Consider the following 22,220-nt stretch of genomic DNA (forward strand, 5'->3'; position numbering starts at 1 on the left):
GGTTGATCTGAATAGTCAGGCACTCGCTTACAAAGGGACTCCATCATACCGGATGCCACCGTTTAAGGAGCCTTTGAAACTTCTCAAGAATTCAGCGAGATTTTTAACCTGAAACTGAAGAATCTGGTACTGTAAGTCTAAAGAAGCTTATTTTGGAATCCAATTTCGTATGCGATGTTTGGTTTTCAGAGATGGGGACTGGGCCCCCCACGACTACTGCTCTGGCTTCTCTTCCTCGAATTCTGGGAGATGGGAAGCGGCCAGCTCCACTACTCCGTCTACGAGGAGTCCAAACACGGCACTTTCGTGGGCCGCATCGCACAGGACCTGGGGCTGGAGCTGGCGGAGCTGGTGCCGCGCCTGTTCCGGGTGGCGTCCAAAACACATGGGGACCTTCTGGAGGTAAATCTGCAGAATGGCATTTTGTTTGTGAATTCTCGGATCGACCGCGAGGAGTTGTGCGGGCAAAGCGCGGAGTGCAGCATCCACCTGGAAGTGATAGTGGACAGGCCGCTGCAGGTTTTCCACGTGAACGTGGAGGTGAAGGACATTAACGATAACCCGCCGGTGTTCTCGCTCAGAGAACAAAAGCTGCTGATTGCGGAATCTAAGCAATTGGACTCGCGTTTTCCACTAGAGGGAGCTTCTGATGCTGATATTGAAGAGAATGCTCTATTGACCTACAGGCTAAGTCAAAATGAGTATTTTTCTTTAGATTCACCAACGAATAGTAAGCAGATTAAAAGACTGTCACTTATTTTAAAGAAGTCTCTGGATAGAGAGAAAACTCCGGAACTTAATTTGCTACTAACGGCTACAGACGGGGGAAAACCGGAGCTTACTGGCACTGTTCAGCTGTTAGTCCAAGTCTTGGATGTCAACGACAATGATCCAGAGTTTGATAAATCAGAATACAAGGTGAGCCTTATGGAAAACGCTGCTAAAGAAACTCTTGTGATAAAACTAAACGCCACAGACCGAGATGAGGGAGTCAACGGAGAGTTAACATACTCCTTAATGTCAATTAAGCCCAATGGAAGACCCTTATTTACACTAGATCAAAATAATGGAGAAGTGAGGGTCAATGGAATTTTAGATTATGAAGAAAACAAGTTTTATAACATTGAAGTACAGGCTACAGATAAGGGGACTCCCCCAATGGCAGGTCACTGTACAGTCTGGGTGGAAATCTTGGACACCAACGATAACTCTCCTGAAGTCACCGTGACTTCTGCATCCCTCGCAATACGAGAGGACACTCATCCCAGCACGGTCATTGCCCTGATCAGCGTGTCTGACCGTGACTCAGGTGTCAACGGGCAGGTGACCTGCTCTCTGACTCTCCACGTTCCCTTCAAGCTGGTGTCCACCTTCAAGAATTACTACTCGTTGGTGCTGGACAGCGCCCTGGACCGTGAGAGCGTGTCGGCCTATGAGCTGGTGGTGACCGCGCGGGATGGGGGCTCGCCTTCGCTGTGGGCCACGGCCAGGGTATCCGTGGAAGTGGCCGACGTGAACGACAACGCACCTGCGTTCGCACAGCCCGAGTATACAGTGTTCGTGAAGGAGAACAACCCGCCGGGCTGCCACATCTTCACTGTGTCTGCGCGGGACGCGGACACGCAGGAGAACGCGCTGGTGTCCTATTCGCTGGTGGAGCGGCGGATGGGCGAGCGCGCGCTGTCGAGCTACGTGTCGGTGCACGCGGAGAGCGGCAAAGTGTACGCTCTGCAACCGCTGGACCACGAGGAGCTGGAGTTTCTGCAGTTCCAGGTGAGCGCGCGTGACGCTGGCGTGCCGTCTCTGGGCAGCAACGTGACGCTGCAGGTGTTTGTGCTGGATGAGAACGACAACGCACCGACACTGCTGGCGACTCGGGCTGGCAGCGCGGGAGGCGCAGTTAACGAGCTAGTACCGCGGTCAGTGGGTGCGGGCCACGTGGTGACGAAGGTGCGCGCAGTAGATGCGGACTCAGGCTACAATGCGTGGCTTTCATATGAATTGCAGCCGGCGGCGGTCGGCTCGCGCATCCCGTTCCGCGTGGGGCTGTACACGGGCGAGATCAGCACAACGCGTGCCCTGGAGGAGGTGGACTCACCGCGCCACCAACTTCTGGTGCTGGTGAAGGACCACGGTGAGCCGGCGCTGACGGCCACTGCCACCGTGCTGGTGTCGTTGGTGGAGACCGGACAGGCGCCAAAGGTCTCTTCGCGGGCTTTGGTGGGCGCCGCGAGCCCAGAGGCTGCGCTGTTGGATGTCAACGTGTACCTGATCATCGCCATTTGCGCGGTGTCCAGCCTGCTGGTGCTCACGCTGCTGCTGTATACTGCGCTGCGGTGCTCGGTGACGCCCACTGAGGGCAAGTGCGGGCCGGGCAAGCCCACTCTGGTGTGCTCCCGCGCGATGGGGAGCTGGTCGCACTCGCAGCAGAGGCAGCAGAGGGTGTGCTCTGGGGAGGGCCCACCTAAGACGGACCTCATGGCCTTCAGCCCCAGTCTTCCTCTAGGTCTGAATAAAGAGGAGGAAGGGGAAAGACAGGAACCAGGGTCAAATCACCCCGGACAGGTGAGTTTTCTACAGATTCCACCTATCAGAAAGTGTATGTGAAATTATTTAAAATCCAGTGTTTTTCACGGATTTTTTAAGGGAAAGTTTTATGATCAGTATTTTGAATAATGTTTTAGATAACAACGTCTGTTCATGAAATGCCAAATGATACACATCTTCAGTCTTTTAGTCATATGAATAATTCGGCTTCTTTAACCAATAAATGTACTATTTCTCTTAATATTTGGTTAGCAAATATTAAAAGAAATGAGATGCAAGAATGATTCTTCTGTAGTCACTTGAGTAGAAATAATTACTATTTTCACTAAAGTACCCATGCTCCTTCATCTCTAAACTTCAGTTATGGCCATAATAACTAAGGATTATTTAAATTTGCTCCTCTTTGTCTTTTAGTAGAGTTTTGCCTTGATATTTCCACATTGTTAAATCATTGGCTTTGTTTTTCTAAAGGGAGGAGGTCTTCCCATGATGTCCAGGTTGGACTGCACTGGCTATTCACAGGTGACCGCTCAAAGGATTCTCCCACTTCAGCCTCCAGAGTAGCTGGGAATGCAGTGCCACTACACTTAGTCCATTGGCTTTTCTAACTTGAGGCTTGTATCAAAACTGGAATACTCCATTAGTATGACATGATTTACTTTACTTTTTTTATTTTTACAGTGTTAAACATTCATCATAAATTCATTATATATGAAACAATCTTTACTTTTGTCTTTATTCTTGTGATAATACTTGTTGTCATATTGTTTGAAAAAAAAGTTAAACCTTGCATTCTTATATGCTGCTTTATGGAAATAATATAACTAAAATTCTACATGTTCTTGCCAGGCAAAGTGGCTCAGGCCTGTAATCCCAGGTATTTGGGAGGCTGAGGCAGGAGAACTGCTTGAGCCCAAGAATTTGAGGCCTGCCTAGACAGCGTAGCGAGATCCTGTCTCTATAAAAAATTTAAAAATTAGCCAGACCTGGTGGTGCACGCTTGTAGTCCCAGTTTCTTGGGAGGTTGACATGAGAGGGTCCCCTGAACCCAGGGGTTCAGGGCTGCAGGCAGCAGTGAGCTATCATCGTGAGACCCCTATCTGAAAAAAAAATTTTTTTTTTTTTGCTTGTTCTTGATTTTGTGCCATACAAAGGCAAGAGATTTGTCAACTTTTGGATACTCAAACAAAATGGCATGATTTATGATTCCAAAGGAAACTAGGTAAATAAAATTATTCAAATTATCCAAACATGCTAAAGACTTGCATATAGGGCTATATTATCTACAATATATGCTAGCTGGCATTCTTCCATAGGTTTTTCAGATTCATGTAGCAGAGAAAAAATTAAATATATTAATGTGAGTACCTACTGACAATTTTTCATTCATCTCACATTTTAACTGCTCTATCTTGTAGTGCCTTATCTCTAATGTTTTTGAAATTTTCTTTCCACGTGGTATCACTCCATCTGAAGATCTGAGCAAAGATCGTTTACTTCTGAGTCATTCTTCATATTTAGTTATTCTTACCACACGTAGAGTGGTGGAATTACAGACTTTCTTGAGAATCATATCTAGTTATTTCCCCCCTTATAGATGCATAACATACCATTTGGCACAATATTCAAAGAGTCTATGCTGAAGCCTAGTCATAGACTTTAGATCAAGAACTTTTGTACCTTAGTATTCATTGGCTAAAAACATTCTTTAAGTATTAAAGAGAAGGCAACAAGATAAAAATATAAAATATTTCAGACTCAAAAGTGATTAAACCATCATACCACTTACGAAACTTTACAAATATAATAAATGTGAATATTAGATAGGGAATACATTACCCATCTCCAGATAAAGTTTTTGGAATAACTCAAGAACTTTTAAAGACTTGGGAACGTTTTCAGTGCAGGTTAAAATTTTGTAAATTATTATTTTATATCACATAAATAACAAATTTGCATTTTAGATAATTTAGATTACTTGGACTGATTTCTGAAAAGTTGTGTCTTTTATACTTATTCTTAATGCCAAGATTGCATTCTATGGTATAAAATTATAATTTCAATTTATTTTCTAGTTTGGTTGTTTAAGTATTAAGCTGAACTTAGATGTTCCTATTGGCTTAACAAATTGTTTAGGTCAAAGAGTGTGTGAGAACTACATAATACACTATTATTATTTGTTTCTTTTTGAGATAGAGTCTTGGTCTATCACCCAGGTTGGAGTGCAGTGGTGTGATCTTGGCTCACTGCAATCTCCACCTCCCGTGTTCAAGTGATTCTCCTGCCTCAGCTTTCCGAGTAGCTGGGACTACAGGCATGCACCACCACTCCTGGCTAATTTTTGTATTTTTAGTAGAGACGGGTTTTCACCATGTTGGCCAGGCTGGTCTTGAACTCCTGACCTCAGGTGATCTGCCTGCCTCAGCCTCCCAAAGTGCTGGGATTACAGGTGTAAGTCACTGCACCCAGACTATTTTTTAAAATTAAAGTTCCTTAGCTCATATGGTACCTTGACTACTTTTGAAAATGAAAAATAGGAAAGAAATTTGGTGGTAATATTAGACAATTTAAATAATTAGCCTGATGGCATCAAAATTCAAATATATTTTTAATTAACGTTTTATAGTTGATTTAAGTTATCTTATACTTGTAGAGCCATTCTTGGTTATTCTTTCCTAGTTTTGTAAAGGTGTCGTATTTGAGTTGCCTTTATTATTATATGTAATAGCAACGAATTGCATCAAATTATTGGTTTAAAGATTTTGACCTTGAGTATTAATAGACTTACAAAATCTATGTGTAGTTGTTCACAATGAGTTGTAGGATCTTATCTGTGTTTTGTTTTCTCTTAAAGCTGATTTTGAATTAATGAATAAACTCACAAAAGGTCTTTTGATTCCCCCTTGCATCACAGTCACTATTCTGATTTTCTGAAGAGAAGCATGTCCTAACTACTAAATGACCTATAGGGGAAGTTTTAGAGAAAAAGCAAAAGGTTGATATCAAGTTCACATTCTCTTGACTTTAGTCAATGAGATTAGGCTTCAAAACCTTTTAAGAGATCTTTCTCATATTAGTGCTCCATTGTTACTTTGGGATAGCATGAAATTTGGAGGTTTCAATAAAACATTTAACATGAAAGTGCTTTACTTTTGCTAGAGTAAAACTTTCCAGAATCTATTCCTGAGATTTGTTTTAGCATGTTATGGAAATGAGAGCAGTTATGTGAAAAGTTATTACATTCAAGCATCAAGGAACCAAAAACAATAACACTCTCCATATTTATGATGAATTCTAACTTTCATCAGATTTATGAATAAGACAATTTATATAAATGAAATATTGTTTGGTATTAGACATTTTAGTTTCTTATCCTTTGTTAAATACAAAATTCCTAACTTTCTCTAAAATCTTATGATGGAGTGCTTGTAAAGGTTAAAAGTTACTGAAACTGTGTGAATTCCAAGCTATATAAGGGCAGGGGTGATGTATATTATTCTGTATATCATTTTCCATGATAAAGTGTAGCTTCTAACCTACCGTATTTGAAAGATTTCTACTTTTAAGCAGAAAACATTTTTAAACTACAGTGTAATAAAATTGTTGATGTTTTGTTACTATCACGTGTATTAACTAAACCCTCATTTATAAATTATCCGTGAAAAATATCCGAAAGTGGAAACAACAGAATTTAGAGTGACCTAGAAAGTGGCTAAACCGAAAAGAACCTCAGGATCTTCCTTGCACTTACATAATCGGTCACATGATGTCGCTCTACACTCAAAAGGTGAAACAGGAAAATTTTTTCTCCGCACCCACATTCCAACCATTCACGGAATAGGATCGACTCCATATTGACTGTGATGCTGGAAAAAATGTACTAAATATGTACTTACAGAAAAGGGTGACTGCTCATGAAATACCTCAGGCAAGCGAACCCTTAAAACTGACTGTCCCAACTCAGAGGCCCTCATTTTCTGCAATGGTGATTATTGGGCCAAGAGGCCCGGGATCTCAGCGTCTGCTGCTCTCGCTTCTGCTCTTCGCAGCCTGGGAGGTGGGGAGCAGCCAGCTCCACTACTCCGTCTACGAGGAGTCCAAACACGGCACCTTTGTTGGCCGCATTGCTCAGGACCTGGGGCTGGAGCTGGCGGAGCTGGTGCCGCGCCTGTTCCGGGTGGCGTCCAAAACACACGGGGACCTTCTGGAGGTAAATCTGCAGAATGGCATTTTGTTTGTGAATTCTCGGATCGACCGCGAGGAGCTGTGCGGGAGGAGCGCGGAGTGCAGCATCCACCTGGAGGTGATAGTGGACAGGCCGCTGCAGGTTTTCCATGTGGACGTGGAGGTAAAGGACATTAACGACAACCCGCCAGTGTTCAGAGAAAGGGAACAAAAGGTACCTGTTTCTGAATCTGCGCCTCTGGACTCTCATTTTCCTCTAGAGGGCGCTTCTGATGCGGATATCGGCGTAAACTCTCTTTTGACCTATGCGTTAAGTCTAAATGAGCATTTTGAGCTTAAAATAAAAACAAAAAAAGATAAAAGTGTATTGCCTGAATTAGTTCTTCGGAAGTTATTGGACAGAGAACAAACGCCAAAACTCAATTTCTTGCTGATGGTAATCGATGGCGGTAAACCAGAACTAACAGGGTCTGTTCAGATTCAAATAACCGTCCTGGATGTGAATGACAATGGTCCGGCGTTTGATAAGCCCAGCTATAGAGTGGTGTTGTCTGAAAATGTCCAAAACGACACAAGAGTGATCCAACTAAACGCTTCCGATCCAGACGAAGGACTTAATGGAGAAATTTCCTATGGGATGAAAATGATTTTGCCAGTGAGTGAGAAATGTATGTTTTCAATAAATCCAGACACAGGTGAAATTAGAATTTATGGTGAATTGGATTTTGAAGAGAATAATGCCTATGAAATTCAGGTTAACGCCATTGATAAAGGGATTCCTTCCATGGCAGGTCACAGTATGGTCCTGGTGGAAGTTCTGGACGTGAATGACAATGTCCCTGAAGTAATGATTACTTCACTGTCACTCCCTGTGCAAGAGGATGCTCAGGTGGGTACCGTCATTGCCCTGATTAGCGTGTCGGATCGTGACTCTGGAGCCAATGGACAGGTTATCTGCTCACTGACACCTCATGTTCCCTTCAAGTTGGTGTCCACCTACAAGAATTACTACTCATTGGTGCTGGACAGCGCCCTGGACCGCGAGAGCGTGTCGGCCTATGAGCTGGTGGTGACCGCGCGGGATGGGGGCTCGCCTTCGCTGTGGGCCACGGCCAGCGTGTCTGTGGGTGTGGCCGACGTGAACGACAACGCGCCGGCGTTCGCGCAGCCCGAGTACACAGTGTTCGTGAAGGAGAACAACCCGCCGGGCTGCCACATCTTCACGGTGTCTGCGCGGGACGCGGACGCGCAGGAGAACGCGCTGGTGTCCTATTCGCTGGTGGAGCGGCGGGTGGGCGAGCGCGCGCTGTCGAGCTACGTGTCGGTGCACGCGGAGAGCGGCAAGGTGTACGCGCTACAGCCGCTGGACCATGAGGAGCTGGAGTTGCTGCAGTTCCAGGTGAGCGCGCGCGACGCAGGCGTGCCGCCTCTGGGCAGCAACATGACGCTGCAGGTGTTCGTGCTGGATGAGAACGACAATGCGCCGGCGCTGCTGGCGACTCGGGCTGGCAGCGCGGGCGGTGCAGTTAGCGAGCTGGTACCGCGGTCGGTGGGTGCGGGCCACGTGGTGGCGAAAGTGCGCGCAGTGGACGCTGACTCCGGCTATAACGCTTGGCTGTCCTACGAGTTGCAACCGGCGGCGGGTGGCGCGCGCATCCCGTTTCGCGTGGGGCTGTACACTGGCGAGATCAGCACGACACGCATCCTGGACCAGGCAGACGCTCCGCGCCACCGCCTTCTGGTGCTGGTGAAGGACCACGGTGAGCCCGCGCTGACGGCCACGGCCACGGTGCTGGTGTCGCTGGTGGAGAACGGTCAGGCACCAAAGGTGTCGTCGCGGGCCTCAGTGGGCGCTGTGGGTGCCGAAGCGGCTCTGGTGGACATCAACGTGTACCTGATCATCGCCATCTGTGCAGTGTCCAGCCTGCTGGTGCTCACACTGCTGCTGTACACTGCGCTGCGGTGCTCAGCGCCTCCCACCATGAGCCGGTGCTCGCCGGGCAAGCCCACGCTGGTGTACTCCAGCGCCATGGGGAGTTGGTCTTACTCGCAGCAGAGGAGGCAGAGGGTGTGCTCTGGAGAGGGCCCGCCCAAGACGGACCTCATGGCTTTCAGTCCAAGCCTTCAGCTGTCTCGAGAAGATTGTTTAAATCCTCCCAGTGAAGTAAGTTATTAATATTATTTAGATATATTTGTTTCCTTGAAGAACTTCCGTTTAGGTTATAACTACATTGTCTCGGTTTTCTTTGTGATTTTATCCTTTAAACTATCGAATGTCTCATCTTTCTTCGTCATTCTTACTCATTTTGAACTTTTGTGTATTTGTCTAACATTCATGAAGGAAATATGTAGATACAATGGAGGCCATGGCTGATTAACTTTGAAAAATAATAGTATATTAGATTAAAAACTGGCCAGATGTTTGATAACTTAAAACTTTATTTTAATTTGTTCATTATTCAAGATTACAGGTGAGTTGCAAGAATAGTACAAAAAGTTACTAGATGCCATTAATGGATTCTTTTACTCTTCCTCATGTGCTTAGGCTTTTAAAACAGCCTTCTTGATCACTATTCTAATTTCAGTACAATCTAGATATTTTCACATTATATTCCAGGTATTATCACAATAATATGAATATATGTCTGATATATGATGAATGATTTTCTTCATTGTTCACACAATACCTTCTTTATTTCAAGTAGGAATAGCTATTGTACTATTCTTATTTACATGAAATATAGTAAAATCATTTCTCAATTTAAAAATATTTAACCATCTGTACCATACAGTACAGTTGGCAACCAACTGTGGCTCAAACCCGGTTTTGGATGATCCCAAACTTATCATAGTACACCACTGCACTGTGCCTATTACCAAGTGAATCTTCTAATGTGCATTTTACATGTTTTAACTTTCTGTTTCTACAAAGTATCCAGAGGCTTCTCTTTAACCAGGGAATAAAATCTTACATACCCCAGCCTGGTAGTAAAGGTATTAAAATTTCCAGCCTTATATCTACTTTCTTACATATCTTTATTTTAGCATCTGGAATATAGTATACGTTCAATCACTTTTTAAAAACATATGGGGATCTTGCTATGTTGTGCAGGCTGGACTAGAACTTCTAGGTTCAAGTGATCCTCCATTTCAGCCTTCCAAGTAGCTGGGACTACAGGCAGGCTCCACCACTCCCAGCTTCAATCAATAATTTTAAATAAATATATGGTATTGAAATGTATTACCTGGGCATTCCTCTCTATCTTAGAAATGGGAGTAAGCCCTAGAAATCAGATCTTTTATTGAAGAGTGTCTTGAAAGATAGATAACATTTTACCAAGAAAGTATTACATATGGGGAGATAAGTATGAACAACTGCAGAGTATATGGTGATAAATGTGTACTTGAAGGATTAGAGCAGGGGAGATTGTGAAAGCAGGAAAGCTATTTCTTTTTTAATAAATTAGGTATCAAGTAATGGAGACTTAAATTATGGCAGTAGAAATGAATTGAAAAAGACAAGAGGCATTGACAGAGTAAAAGCAGCCAAATAATGACAGACTCAATACAAATGATAAGAGAAAAACAAAAGTAGAAGGTGACTCTCACTTTTTTAGTTTGTTCAACTGAGAAGATGAGATTGCCGTTAACCAACTTGCAGAACAGTGTTGGAGAAACAGTTTATGCATATTTGAGCAGGTAGGGAATGGAGATGAACATTTAAGAAAATGTTACTTTGAGGTCCTAAGAGAATACCATTGTGACTGGAAATATGGGTCTGGATCTCAGAAGAGATTATTGATATAGATTTTGGGAACAACTCCTTTAGGGAAAAAATAAATCTATGAAAGAATAAAATTGTCAAGATAGACATTTGAAAAGTGAAAAACAATGTGTCCAGGTACTTAGGTGGGTAAGTGTGTCACTTCCTGTGGCTGCTATAACAAATGACCACAAACTGGGTGCTGTAAAACAACAAAAGTTTATTATGTCTCAGTATTGGAGACCAGAAGTCCAAAATCAAGGTGTTGTCAGGGCTATACTCTCTTTGGAGGCCCCAGGGAAGAATCTGGTTTTTATTTCTTCCAGTTTCTGATGGCTGTTGGTGTTCCTTGGCTTGTGGCTGAACCACTCCAATCTCAGCCTTCTCAGCCTTCACGGTCACATTGCCTCCTCCTCTCCATGTCTCTCTCTTTGTGTTGGTTTTACAAAGTTACATGTGATTGTATTTAGCGCCCATCTGGATAATCCAGGATAAAGTCCTTTCAAGATCCTTAACTTAATCATATCATTCACCAAATAAAGTAAAATCCACAGGTTCCAGGGATTGAGATGTGGGCATAACTTTCTGGGGACCACAATTCAACCTATTATAGTAGGCTTAAAATCATAGGAGGATAGACAACAGGAAGCTGAAATAAAGCTCAAAGTGCAATATATCAAGTATATGTTAGAAGTTAAACATGAAGGGAAAAAGATAAACAGAATAGGTTTTCCCCCATAAGTAGAACGTTTAAATGTATGTGTGAGTGTGTGTATACATATTTTAGTTAAAGATGTTTGAATATCTTCATAGTGTGAGTGAAAGAAACAAGTAAAAAATAAGATACTAAAAATAAGACAGGCAGCAGGAGAATTTAGATGAAAACTATGAGAGAATAGAAAATGATTCTTAAGAGCGTATGGTTGACCTTGAAAGTGGGAACAGTTTTTCCTTACAATTAGTAGACAATGAAAACAGATAATATAAGGAAAATGACTTGAGAAGAGAGCTATTGAATTTCTGTTTGGTGACATCTCTCAATGTGTGCATCATCTGAAAGTGAACTGATGGAAATGAGGTTGAGAATTTGAGAAGAAAGGGAAGAGAATACAGAAGAATCTGTAAGCAAGAGGGAGGAGTTAATTTACTTGAGAGCCCAACTGAGGTAAAGGTGAGAGTAAACTTGAAGAGAATAGTCATGGTTAAGTGACAGTATTGAGCAGCTTAATAGGAAGAATAGAGAAAATGGATTGTCAGGGTAACTGTGTGTTGGAGGCTAAAAAAAATGTTAGATAAGTAATACAAATAGGTGAATGACTCTAGGGTGTCTGGAAGGGCATATTTTAAATGGTTGACTATGTAGTCTAATAGGTAAATAAAGAAATGTAGAGCCAGATAGGAAGAATTAGAGAGTCGATGAACAATTTCCATTATAAGAGGAATACTATGTTGGTAAAAGTAATGGAGCAGGAGAGGATGATGAGGGTAAGAGAATACCAAATTCTCGGCCTAAATTTTTAGAGGAGAGCAGAGTTATGGAAATAAATCCAACAGTCATTTCCTGTAGAGTTGTGCACAGAATAGGCCAGATAATTATTGGAGCGATGATATATTTTTCATTACACTATTTGGCCTGGGATTTTGTGGCTTGAGTTATAACAATAGATAAAAGTGAGATCCTCTTCCTCTCTTCCTTGCTAAAGATATGTTAACATCTTTGTCTAGCTATTGTTTCTTGGAAAATTAGAGTCAATTTAAATGATGGCAAGGTTTTACTCAGTGATGATGAAGTAAGATGGAGAGAGAAAATGGAAAATTTAACCTACTGGTTAAATTCTATTTAACTAGGAAGCCAATTCGGGCTACAATGCATGACTTTTGTATGAATTGCAGCCGGGGGCGGTAAGTTAAATTCTATTAAATAAATAGAATACTAGTTCCAGGAATATTTTATAAAAACAGAATCCAAAACCTTAAATCATTGTTGTATCTAAATTATTGTGTTTATGCACATACACACACTCACATACAAAATCACACACATATTGACTGAACACTTTCTTTTGAATATAAATATTGTATCCACATCTCAAGTAACATTGAGGGAAATTTATAAATATGGTGTATTTATTCAAAGTCTGATATATCGCTTATCAATATTTTTCACCGTCACCCATTTTATTCTTATGTGATTGTTGTTTCCTTTTGGAGTCAATGGCTGTTGTGTGAGGAGGTCTTGAAAAATATTACAGGAAAAGGACAATCCTACAAAAACCTACGTGACTATGCAGAACTACAGATCAATTGTCCCACAATGAACGTCGAATATTTGTCTTTTCAAGTTCTGCATGGAAGTCTTACACATGGAAAAATAAATTTGTGGCAAGATGAAACTCATCAACCAATTGTCAACTAATATCAAATACTGAGCAGAATGCAGTGATTTGCTGTTTCTGGGAAGGTAAACATTTAATCTTCAATTACGTATTTGCAGTGAAAATGTCAGGAAATGCAGGCAAAAAATCCTGCATCAATGGAAAATATGAAGACTGAGTCATACTTACACTTACACGTTCATGCGCATGGTGTCGCTCTTCACTGAGAACGTTTCCGCGAAGAAAGAGCCGCCGTTTGTTTCTTCCTGCAGAAAACATAGCAGAAAGCGGAATACCTCTTGCAAATCCTCCCGCACTAGGAAGCCATAAAACTTGGGCGTTGAGAGGCAGTTTGAGGTAAGGCATTGTATATATTGCAGATATCTCTGAGGGTTTTGGAGTGTATCATGGTGTTTTCCTGGCAAGGAGGCCCAAGACAGCGGCAACTACTGCTCTGGCTTCTGATCCTCACAGCCTGGGAGACGAGTAGTGGCCAGCTCCACTACTCCGTCCCCGAGGAAGCAAAACACGGCACCTTCGTGGGGCGCATCGCTCAGGACCTGGGGCTGGAGCTGGCAGAGCTGGTGCCGCGCCTGTTCCGGGTGGCGTCCAAAACACACGGGGACCTTCTGGAGGTAAATCTGCAGAATGGCATTTTGTTTGTGAATTCTCGGATCGACCGCGAGGAGCTGTGCGGGCGGAGCGCGGAGTGCAGCATCCACCTGGAGGTGATCGTGGACAGGCCGCTACAGGTTTTCCATGTGGAGGTGAAGGTGAGGGACATTAACGACAACCCGCCCGTATTTCCTGAAAGCAAGAAACGAATAACCATTGCAGAATCTAGACCTCCAGAAACTCGATTTCCACTAGATGGCGCATCCGATGCAGATATTGGAGTAAACTCGGCATTGACCTACCGACTGTATCCCAACGATTATTTCGCTTTGGACACACAAAATAGTCGTGAGCAAATGTCTTCATTATCACTTATACTGAGGAAAACACTGGACAGAGAGGAAATTCAGGAACATACTTTATTACTGACAGCCAGTGATGGAGGTAAACCCGAACTGACTGGCACAGTTCAACTGCTCATCACGATTCTGGACGTGAATGATAACGCCCCGGAATTTTACCAATCCGTTTATAAAGTGACGATGTTAGAGAACGCATTCAATGGAACATTAGTGATCAAACTAAATGCCACAGATCCTGATGATGGTACAAATGGAGATATAGTTTACTCATTTAGAAGGCCTGTATCGCCTGCAGTGGTATATGCATTTACCATAAATCCCAACAACGGAGAAATTAGGACAAAAGGCAAACTAGATTTCGAAGAAAAGAAATTGTATGAAATATCTGTGGAGGCAGTTGACAAAGGAAATATTCCAATGGCGGGTCATTGCACCCTTTTGGTGGAAGTACTAGATGTAAATGATAACGCCCCAGAGGTTACCATCACTTCTTTGTCACTCCCCATCAGAGAAGACACTCAGCCTAGCGCCATCATTGCCCTCATCAGTGTGTCCGATCGTGACTCTGGCTCAAACGGACAGGTCACCTGCACCCTGACGCCGCACGTCCCCTTCAAGCTGGTGTCCACCTACAAGAATTACTACTCATTGGTGTTGGACAGCGCCCTGGACCGAGAGAGCGTGTCAGCCTATGAACTGGTGGTGACCGCGCGGGATGGGGGCTCGCCTTCGCTGTGGGCCACGGCCAGCGTGTCCGTGGGAGTGGCCGACGTGAACGACAACGCGCCGGCGTTCGCGCAGTCCGAGTACACGGTGTTCGTGAAAGAGAACAACCCGCCGGGCTGCCACATCTTCACGGTGTCTGCGCGGGACGCGGACGCGCAGGAGAACGCGCTGGTGTCCTATTCGCTGGTGGAGCGGCGGGTGGGCGAGCGCGCGCTGTCGAGCTACGTGTCGGTGCACGCGCAGAGCGGCAAGGTGTACGTGCTGCAGCCGCTGGACCACGAGGAACTGGAGCTGCTGCAGTTCCAGGTGAGCGCGCTCGATGCGGGCGTGCCGCCTCTGGGCAGCAACGTGACGCTGCAGGTGTTCGTGCTGGATGAGAACGACAACGCGCCGGCTCTACTGACGCCCGGAGCTGGCAGCGCTGGAGGCACAGTGAGCGAGCTGGTGCCGCGGTCGGTGGGTGCAGGCCACGTGGTGGCGAAGGTGCGCGCAGTGGACGCCGATTCCGGCTACAATGCTTGGCTTTCGTATGAATTGCAGCCGGCGGCGGTCGGCTCGCGCATCCCGTTCCGTGTGGGGCTGTACACTGGCGAGATCAGCACAACACGCTCTCTGGACGAGGTGGACGCCCGGCGCCACCGCCTTCTGGTGCTGGTGAAGGACCACGGTGAGCCCGCGCTGACGGCCACGGCAACGGTACTATTGTCGTTGGTGGAGAGCGGCCAACAGCCAAAGGTGTCGTCGAGGGCGTCCGCAGGCGCTGTGGGTCAGGAAGCGGCGCTGGTGGATGTCAACGTGTACCTGATCATTGCCATCTGCGCAGTGTCCAGCCTGTTGGTGCTCACGCTGCTACTGTATACTGCGCTGCGGTGCTCGTCGCCGCGCACCGAGGGCGCGTGCGCCCTGGGCAAGCCCACTCTGGTGTGCTCTAGCGCGGTAGGGAGTTGGTCGTACTCGCAGCAGAGGCAGCAGAGGGTGTGCTCTGGGGAGGGCCCACCTAAGACGGACCTCATGGCCTTCAGTCCCAGCCTTCCTCCTTGTCTGGGTTCTGCAGAGGGAACAGGCCAGAGGGAGGACTCAGAATGCTTGAAAGAGGTAAGCTTATCTTTTTAGATATTATCTTAGTAAACACTTTAGCCTTCTTTGCAGTTGTTTAAGACATCTTTCCTGCCAATTTCAAATTATTCTTCCCTTTTATTTTAATTTTGTTAGTTGTTATCGAATTTAACAACTCTGCTCTGGACATTATGTGTTGGATTATTCTTCAGAGTGAAATCTTAACTCAGAAACCATAATGAAATGTGCAAAACAAGAATATTTTATTTCTGTTGTATTCTTAATAGTTCTAAGTACTTATTGTGCAATTGAGCATTTACAAAAAATTCTGCACGTTGTGAGAAGTTAAACATTTAGAAAATGTTTGTTTTAATGAGGCTAATCATAATCTTAAATTTAAATTTTTTAAAATTTAATTTATACATTTACCCACACAGATATTATTTTAAAGAGCTCCATAACTTTTCACATAAATACTTTTTTTAAGTGCACTTTTCTTTCTTTTTTCTTTTTTAAACCTGTTTTGATTGGTCTCTACTTTTTTATTCTCTAGGCACATCAGTGTTCCCCTCTCATGTATCCCATGCAAAATATCTTGTGATTCTTCTTTCAATTTTTTATTTGCATTCAGATAATTACTAACACATGTATAATACATATATAGAGAGAGCTGGTAGGTTTTTTGTTATTATTTCTTTTCCGAAGTTTGCAGGGATTTCCAAAAGGTATTGGTGACTGTATAATAGATGTTTTAACTTTGTTGTCTGCTAATTTCAACATTTTTGTCCTTAGTTTGCTTTTTTGATCTATCTTCTTATATGGATATATTTTCTTGCTGTTTTGCATGACTGGTAATCTCTGATAAGATGCTAGACATTGTTAATTTTACATTGTCAGATGCTGGAGTGTGTGTGTGTGTGTGTGTGTGTGTTCCTTTAAAGCAGTGGTTCTCGATAAGAAAGTTTTGCCCCCTCTACTCCCACCCAGGAGATAATTTGGCAATGCTGGGATACATTTTTGGTTGTTACAACTAGGGAATTGCTACTGGCATCTAATAATGGAGCTCTGAGATGCTGCTAAACACCATCCAATTGCTGCCAAACACCCTACAGTACACAGACAGTCCCCCAACAATAAAGAATTAGTCAGCTCAAAATGTCAGTAGTTCCAAAACTGTTGAGAAACTCTGCTTTAAAGAGTCTTGGACTTAGTTCTGACTTGAAGTTGCTTGGTACCAATTTATTCCTTTCAAGGCTTCATTTTAAGATTTGTTAGCACACATTCAGAGCAGCTTTTAGTGCAGCACTAATTTGGCCTTCTATTACAGCAATACTTTCCTGAGGACACCACCTAATGCCCTGTGCATTAACAGGTCTCTCTTCTCTGACTGGTAGGAATGTGAAATATTTCCAGCCCTTTGTGAGCTCTAGGAATTATTCTATCCAATTTTTTTTTATTTTAAAAGGATAGCCTGATCTGGGGAGGTTGATCAGTGATCTATGATCTGTGATCACATCACTGCACTGCAGCCTGGGTGACGGAGTGAGACCATGTCTCAACATAAAAATTAAAACATTATAATTGAGGTTGAATGTTATCAAATATCTTATCTGCATCTTTTGAGGGAGGTATAAATTTTTTCTTTGGCAATGTTCATGTGTTGAATTTATGATTTGTGGTTTTCTTATGGCAAATCAACCTCTACTTCCTTGGATAAACATAATTTGATTATAATTTATAATCCTTTTTATATACTACTTATTTTGTTAAATTTCCAAAATATTTTTGCATCTTTATTCCAGGTGATACTGATATGTCCTTGTTTTTCTTCCTAATTTCTTCTCTGTTAAGTATTCAAGTTATAAATAAGAATCTAGCATAAGTTGAATACTTAACAAAGAAGAATAATCTTTGAAAACTTCCAGAAAATGTTCTGTTTCCTGTAAAAGTTTGTATAATCTTTGAATTACTTCTTATTTGATTGGAGAACTCACTGTTGAAGTTATCTGTATCAAGATTTTGATTGGTGGGAATATTTCTGATTACTGACTCAATTTTAATAGTATAAGGACCATTCAGAGTTTAATTTACTCTTGAATCAGTTATGTAGACAATATTTTTTCAGGTATTTTCCTGTTTAATCTAAATTCTCAGTTATATGCTCATACTTTCTACAGAAACTATAGTGATATTTCCCTTTCCATTCTTGATATTATTTTTGCTTCCTGTCTCTTTTTTCTGGATAAATGGCACAACAGGTTGTCATATTATCAGTTATTTCAAAAAGGAGCCCACTTTTTAGCTTTGTTGAATCTGTTTTGTATGTTTATTTAAAAGAATATTAATTGTATAAACAAAATAATCATCTCTTATGATATTTAAAATGTGACAAAATAGCATATGACTCAAGAGGAATTGAAACGAGTTAACATTTTAAGATTTTTGCATTGCCCAGGCTGGTCTAAAACTCTTGGCTTCAAGTGATGGCCCGCCTTGGCCTCCCAAAGTGTTGGAATTACAGGTGTGAGCCATCGTTCCTGGCCAATTTTCTTTTGTTTGTTTTAGCTTACTTTTATAACCTCTCGAAATGAATGCTTAGGTCATTACTCTTTAGCTCTTCTTTTCTACTATATGTATTAAAGTAATCAATTTCTATGTAATTAATGTTTTAGCTGCATCCCACCAGTATTTACATGCAGCATTTCCACTATCCTTCAGTTCCAAGTATTTTACAGTTTATGTCATATTTAAATTTTTTTTTTTTTTTTTGAGACAGAGAGTCTCGCTTTGTCGCCCAGGCTGGAGTGCAGTGGCGCAATCTCGGCTCACTGCAAGCTCCGTCCCCCAGGTTCACGCCATTCTCCTGCCTCAGCCTCCCGAGTAGCTGGGACTACAGGCGCCTGCCACGACGCCTGGCTAATTTTTTTTTTTTTTTTTTTTTTTTTTGTATTTTTAGTAGAGGCGGGGTTTCACCGTGTTAGCCAGGAAGGTCTCCATCTCCTGACCTCGTGATCCGCCCACCTCGGCCTCCCAAAGTGCTGGGATTACAGGCATGAGTCACCGCGCCCGGCCAACTTTTAACTATATAACAATGTTCCAACTACCTTTTTATTTTTTTAATTAAAATTCAGTATGGATGGAGAATATACAATTTCAACCTTTCTAATTTGTGGGAACTTGCTTAGTGGCATAATATGTACGTTTTGTGGACATCCTATGTATGCTTGAATATAATTGTGTATGATGCAATTATTAGGTGCAGGGTTAACTTGGTTAGTAATGTTATTAAAATTTGTACTGTAACCATTTAAAAAGCTGCCTACTGTATCAATTATTGACAGAGGTGTGTTAAAATCTTCCACCATAAATATATATTTGTTTAGATATTAGAATTCGGTTTTTGCTTTATTTATTTTAAAGCTATATTATTAGGTGCATACAAATTTAGAATTAGTATATCTTTTTAGTAAATTAAACATTTTACTGTTATGAATTTACTTTCTTCAGAATTCTGCTTTCCGATTTTTGTTTTTGCTTTGAAGTATTTTTATATTAATTATACTGATTCATTTCTCTTCTTTTTATTTGTGTTTGCAGGAGATGTCCTCTTCCCAGCCTTTTATTTTAAACCTTTTAGTATTATGGGCATATTCCACAAATTCTTTGCTACTGTCTCACTGAGAAGCAGAGTCTAATTTTTCTCTCCTTGAACTTTGACCGGTCTTAATGTTGGAATTACATTCTGGGATTTATGAAGTCAGGTCACAAGAAGTCTTACAGTATGCTTTGGTCTCTGAGAATATTTGTTTTGGGGGAAGCCTGTCACCATGCAAGAATTCTGACTACCTTGAGATTGTCATACTGTAAAGAAGCTCAAGCTGGACTTGTGAGAAGCCAAATGGATAGAAAAATTACTAACCAGTCTGTTGTGCATATACACCACATTTTCTTTATCCACTCATTTGTTGATTGACATTGAGGTTGATTCCACGTGGTAGCTACTGTGAATAGTGCTGCAGTAAACATGGGAGGTGCAGGTATCATTTTGACATATTGATTTCCTTTTCTTTGGATAAATGCCCAATATTGGAATTGCTGGATGATATGGTAGTTCTATTTGTAGTTTTTTGAGGGACTCTCATACTATTTTCCTAGTGGCACTGCTAATTTACATTCCCACCAACAGCATTTATGAGTTTCCTTTTCTCTGTATCATTACCAGCATTTCTTATTTTTTGCTTTTTACCGATAGCCATTCTAACTGCAGTAAGATGATATCTCTTTGTGGTTTGATTTGCATTTCCCTGATGACTGGTGATGTTGAACATTTTTTTATATACCTCTTGATCATCTTTATGTCTTCTTTTGAGAAATGTCTGTTTAGTTCCTTTGCCTGGCTTTTAATCACATTATTATTATTATTATTATAGTTTTGCTGTTGAGTTGGATTCCTTGTGTATTCTGTGTTAGTTCCCTGTTGTATGAATAGTTTGGAAATATTTTCTCCCATTCTACAAGTTTTTCCATCACTCTGTTGTTTCCTGCTGTGCAGAAGCTTTTTAGTTTGATATAATCTCATTTGTCTGTTTTTGTTTTAGTTGCCCGTGCTTTTGAAGTCTTAGCCATAAAATCTGTGCCTAGTAATGTCCTGAAGTGTTTCCCCTTTGTTTTCTTCTAGTAGTTTTATAGTTTTGTCTTACATTTAAGTCTTTATTTTGAGTTGATTTTTGTATATGATGAGAGTTAGGGGTCTAGTTTCATTTTTCTGCATATGAATATTCAGTTTTCCTAGCCCTATTTATTGAAGAGACTGTTCTTTCCCCATTGTGTGTTGAAGGTGTGCTTTCACCTTTGTTGAAAATCAGTTGGCTATAAATACATGGATTTACTTTTTGATTTTCTATTCTGTTTCATTGGTCTATGTGTCTGTTTTTATACCAATATCATGCTGTTTTGGTTACTAAAACTTTATAGTATATATTGAAGTCAGGTAGTGTAATGCCTCCAGCTTTGTTCTTTTTGCTGAGTATTGCTTCAGCTATTCAGGATCTTTTGTGGTTTTATATGAATTTTAGAATGGTTTTCTCTACTTCTGTGAATAATGCTACTGGTATTTTTATACCAGGAGGATTGTATTGAATATGCAACTTGCTTTGGATAGTATGGTCATTTTAACAACATTAAGTCTTTCAATTCATGAGCATGAGATGTTTTTTATTTGATTCTGTTTCCTTCAATTTCTTTCATCAGTGTTTTGTAGTCTTCATTGTAGAGGACTTCCACCTCCTTGGTTAAATTAATTCCTAAATATTTTATTTTTAGTAGCTATTGTAAATGGGATTGTTTTCTTAATATCCTTTTCACCAGTTCATTATTGGTGTATAGAAACACTACTCATTTTTGTATGTTGATTTTGTATTCTGAAACTTGTTGTCTTTTCTTGAAGCAGAGTTTCACTCCTGTCACCTAGGCTTGAGTGCAGTGGCATGATCATGGTTCACTGTAGCCCCAACTTCCCAGGTTCAACTGATTCTCCCACCTCAGCCTCAGGAGTAGCTAGGACTACAGGTGTGCAACACGATGACTGGCTAATTTTTTGTATTTTTAGTAGAGACAGAGTTTTGCCATGTTGCCCAGGCTGGTCTGGAACTCCTGGGCACAAGTGATCCACCCACCTTGGCCTCTCAAAGTGCTGAGATTACAGGTGTGAGCCATCATGCCCCGCCCTGAGACTTTACTGAATTCACTTATCAGTTCTAAAAGTTTTTTGGTGGAGTCTATAGGTTTTTCTATATACCAGATCATGTCTATAAAGAGGGACAATTTGAATTCTTTTTTTTCCAATTTGAATTCCTTTTATTTTTTCTCTTGCTTAATTGCTCTGCCTAGGACTTCTGGAACTATGTTGAATAAAATTGGTGAAAGTGGGCATCGTTGTCTAGTTTCAGTTTTCAGAAGAAAGGTGTTCAGCTTCTTCCCATTCAGTATAATGTTAGTTGTGGATTTGTCATATATGGCCTTTATTATGTTGAGGTATGTTTCTTCTATGCCTAATTTGTTGACAGTTTTATCATGAAGGGAAAATAGAAATATTATTTTGCTTTCATTTCTGGTAATAGAATAGTTGAATTTTATAAAATGCTTTTTCTGCATCTATTGAGATGATCATATTGTTTGTTTCCTTCATTACGTTGCTGTGATGTACTTGTGATTTGTGTGTGTTGAACCATCCTTGCATCCTGGGATAAGTCCCACTTTACCTTAGTATATTATCTTTTTGATGTGTTGTTCATTTTGGTTTGCTAACATTTTGTTGAGGATTTTTGCATTTATGTTCATCAGGGATATTGGCCTATAGTTTTCTTTTTCTGTTGTGTCCTTGTCTAGTTTTGGTATCAAGGTAATGCTGGCCTCATAGAGTGAGTTAGGGTGAATTCCTTCCTCTTCAGTTTTTTGGAATAGTTTGAGAAGAATGGGTATTAGTTCTTTAATTGCTTGGTGGAATTCAGCAGTAAAGCCATCCAGTTCTAGGCTTTTCTTTGTGGGAGACTTTTTATGACTAATTCAATCTTAATACTCATTGGTCTGTGC

The 22,220-nt window shown here is 41.7% G+C and overlaps 1 protein-coding gene across 24 annotated transcripts in view; it reads left to right on the plus strand.

Moving 5' to 3' along the window:
* The window catches only part of LOC102136630 (protocadherin alpha-C2), a 199,956-nt gene that overhangs the window by 62,324 nt on the left and 115,412 nt on the right, over positions 1-22,220 (plus strand). For 2 of the 24 annotated variants that reach the window (XM_015452004.3, XM_073994443.1), the window contains exon 1: positions 26-2,565. The exons of 15 other annotated variants lie outside the window; for them this stretch is intronic. In XM_015452004.3, coding sequence (XP_015307490.2) covers positions 175-2,565 — 2,391 coding nt within the window. In that variant the 5' untranslated portion in view covers positions 26-174. Of the gene's footprint in view, positions 1-25; positions 2,566-3,018; positions 3,253-6,223; positions 8,897-13,092; positions 15,669-22,220 lie in introns of those variants that run through there. 7 more of the 24 variants (XM_015452000.3, XM_065546899.1, XM_073994438.1 and 4 more) reach the window with 5 other exon arrangements.

Source organism: Macaca fascicularis, chromosome 6 (assembly GCF_037993035.2).
Source record: "Macaca fascicularis isolate 582-1 chromosome 6, T2T-MFA8v1.1".
Lineage (NCBI taxonomy): Eukaryota > Metazoa > Chordata > Mammalia > Primates > Cercopithecidae > Macaca > Macaca fascicularis.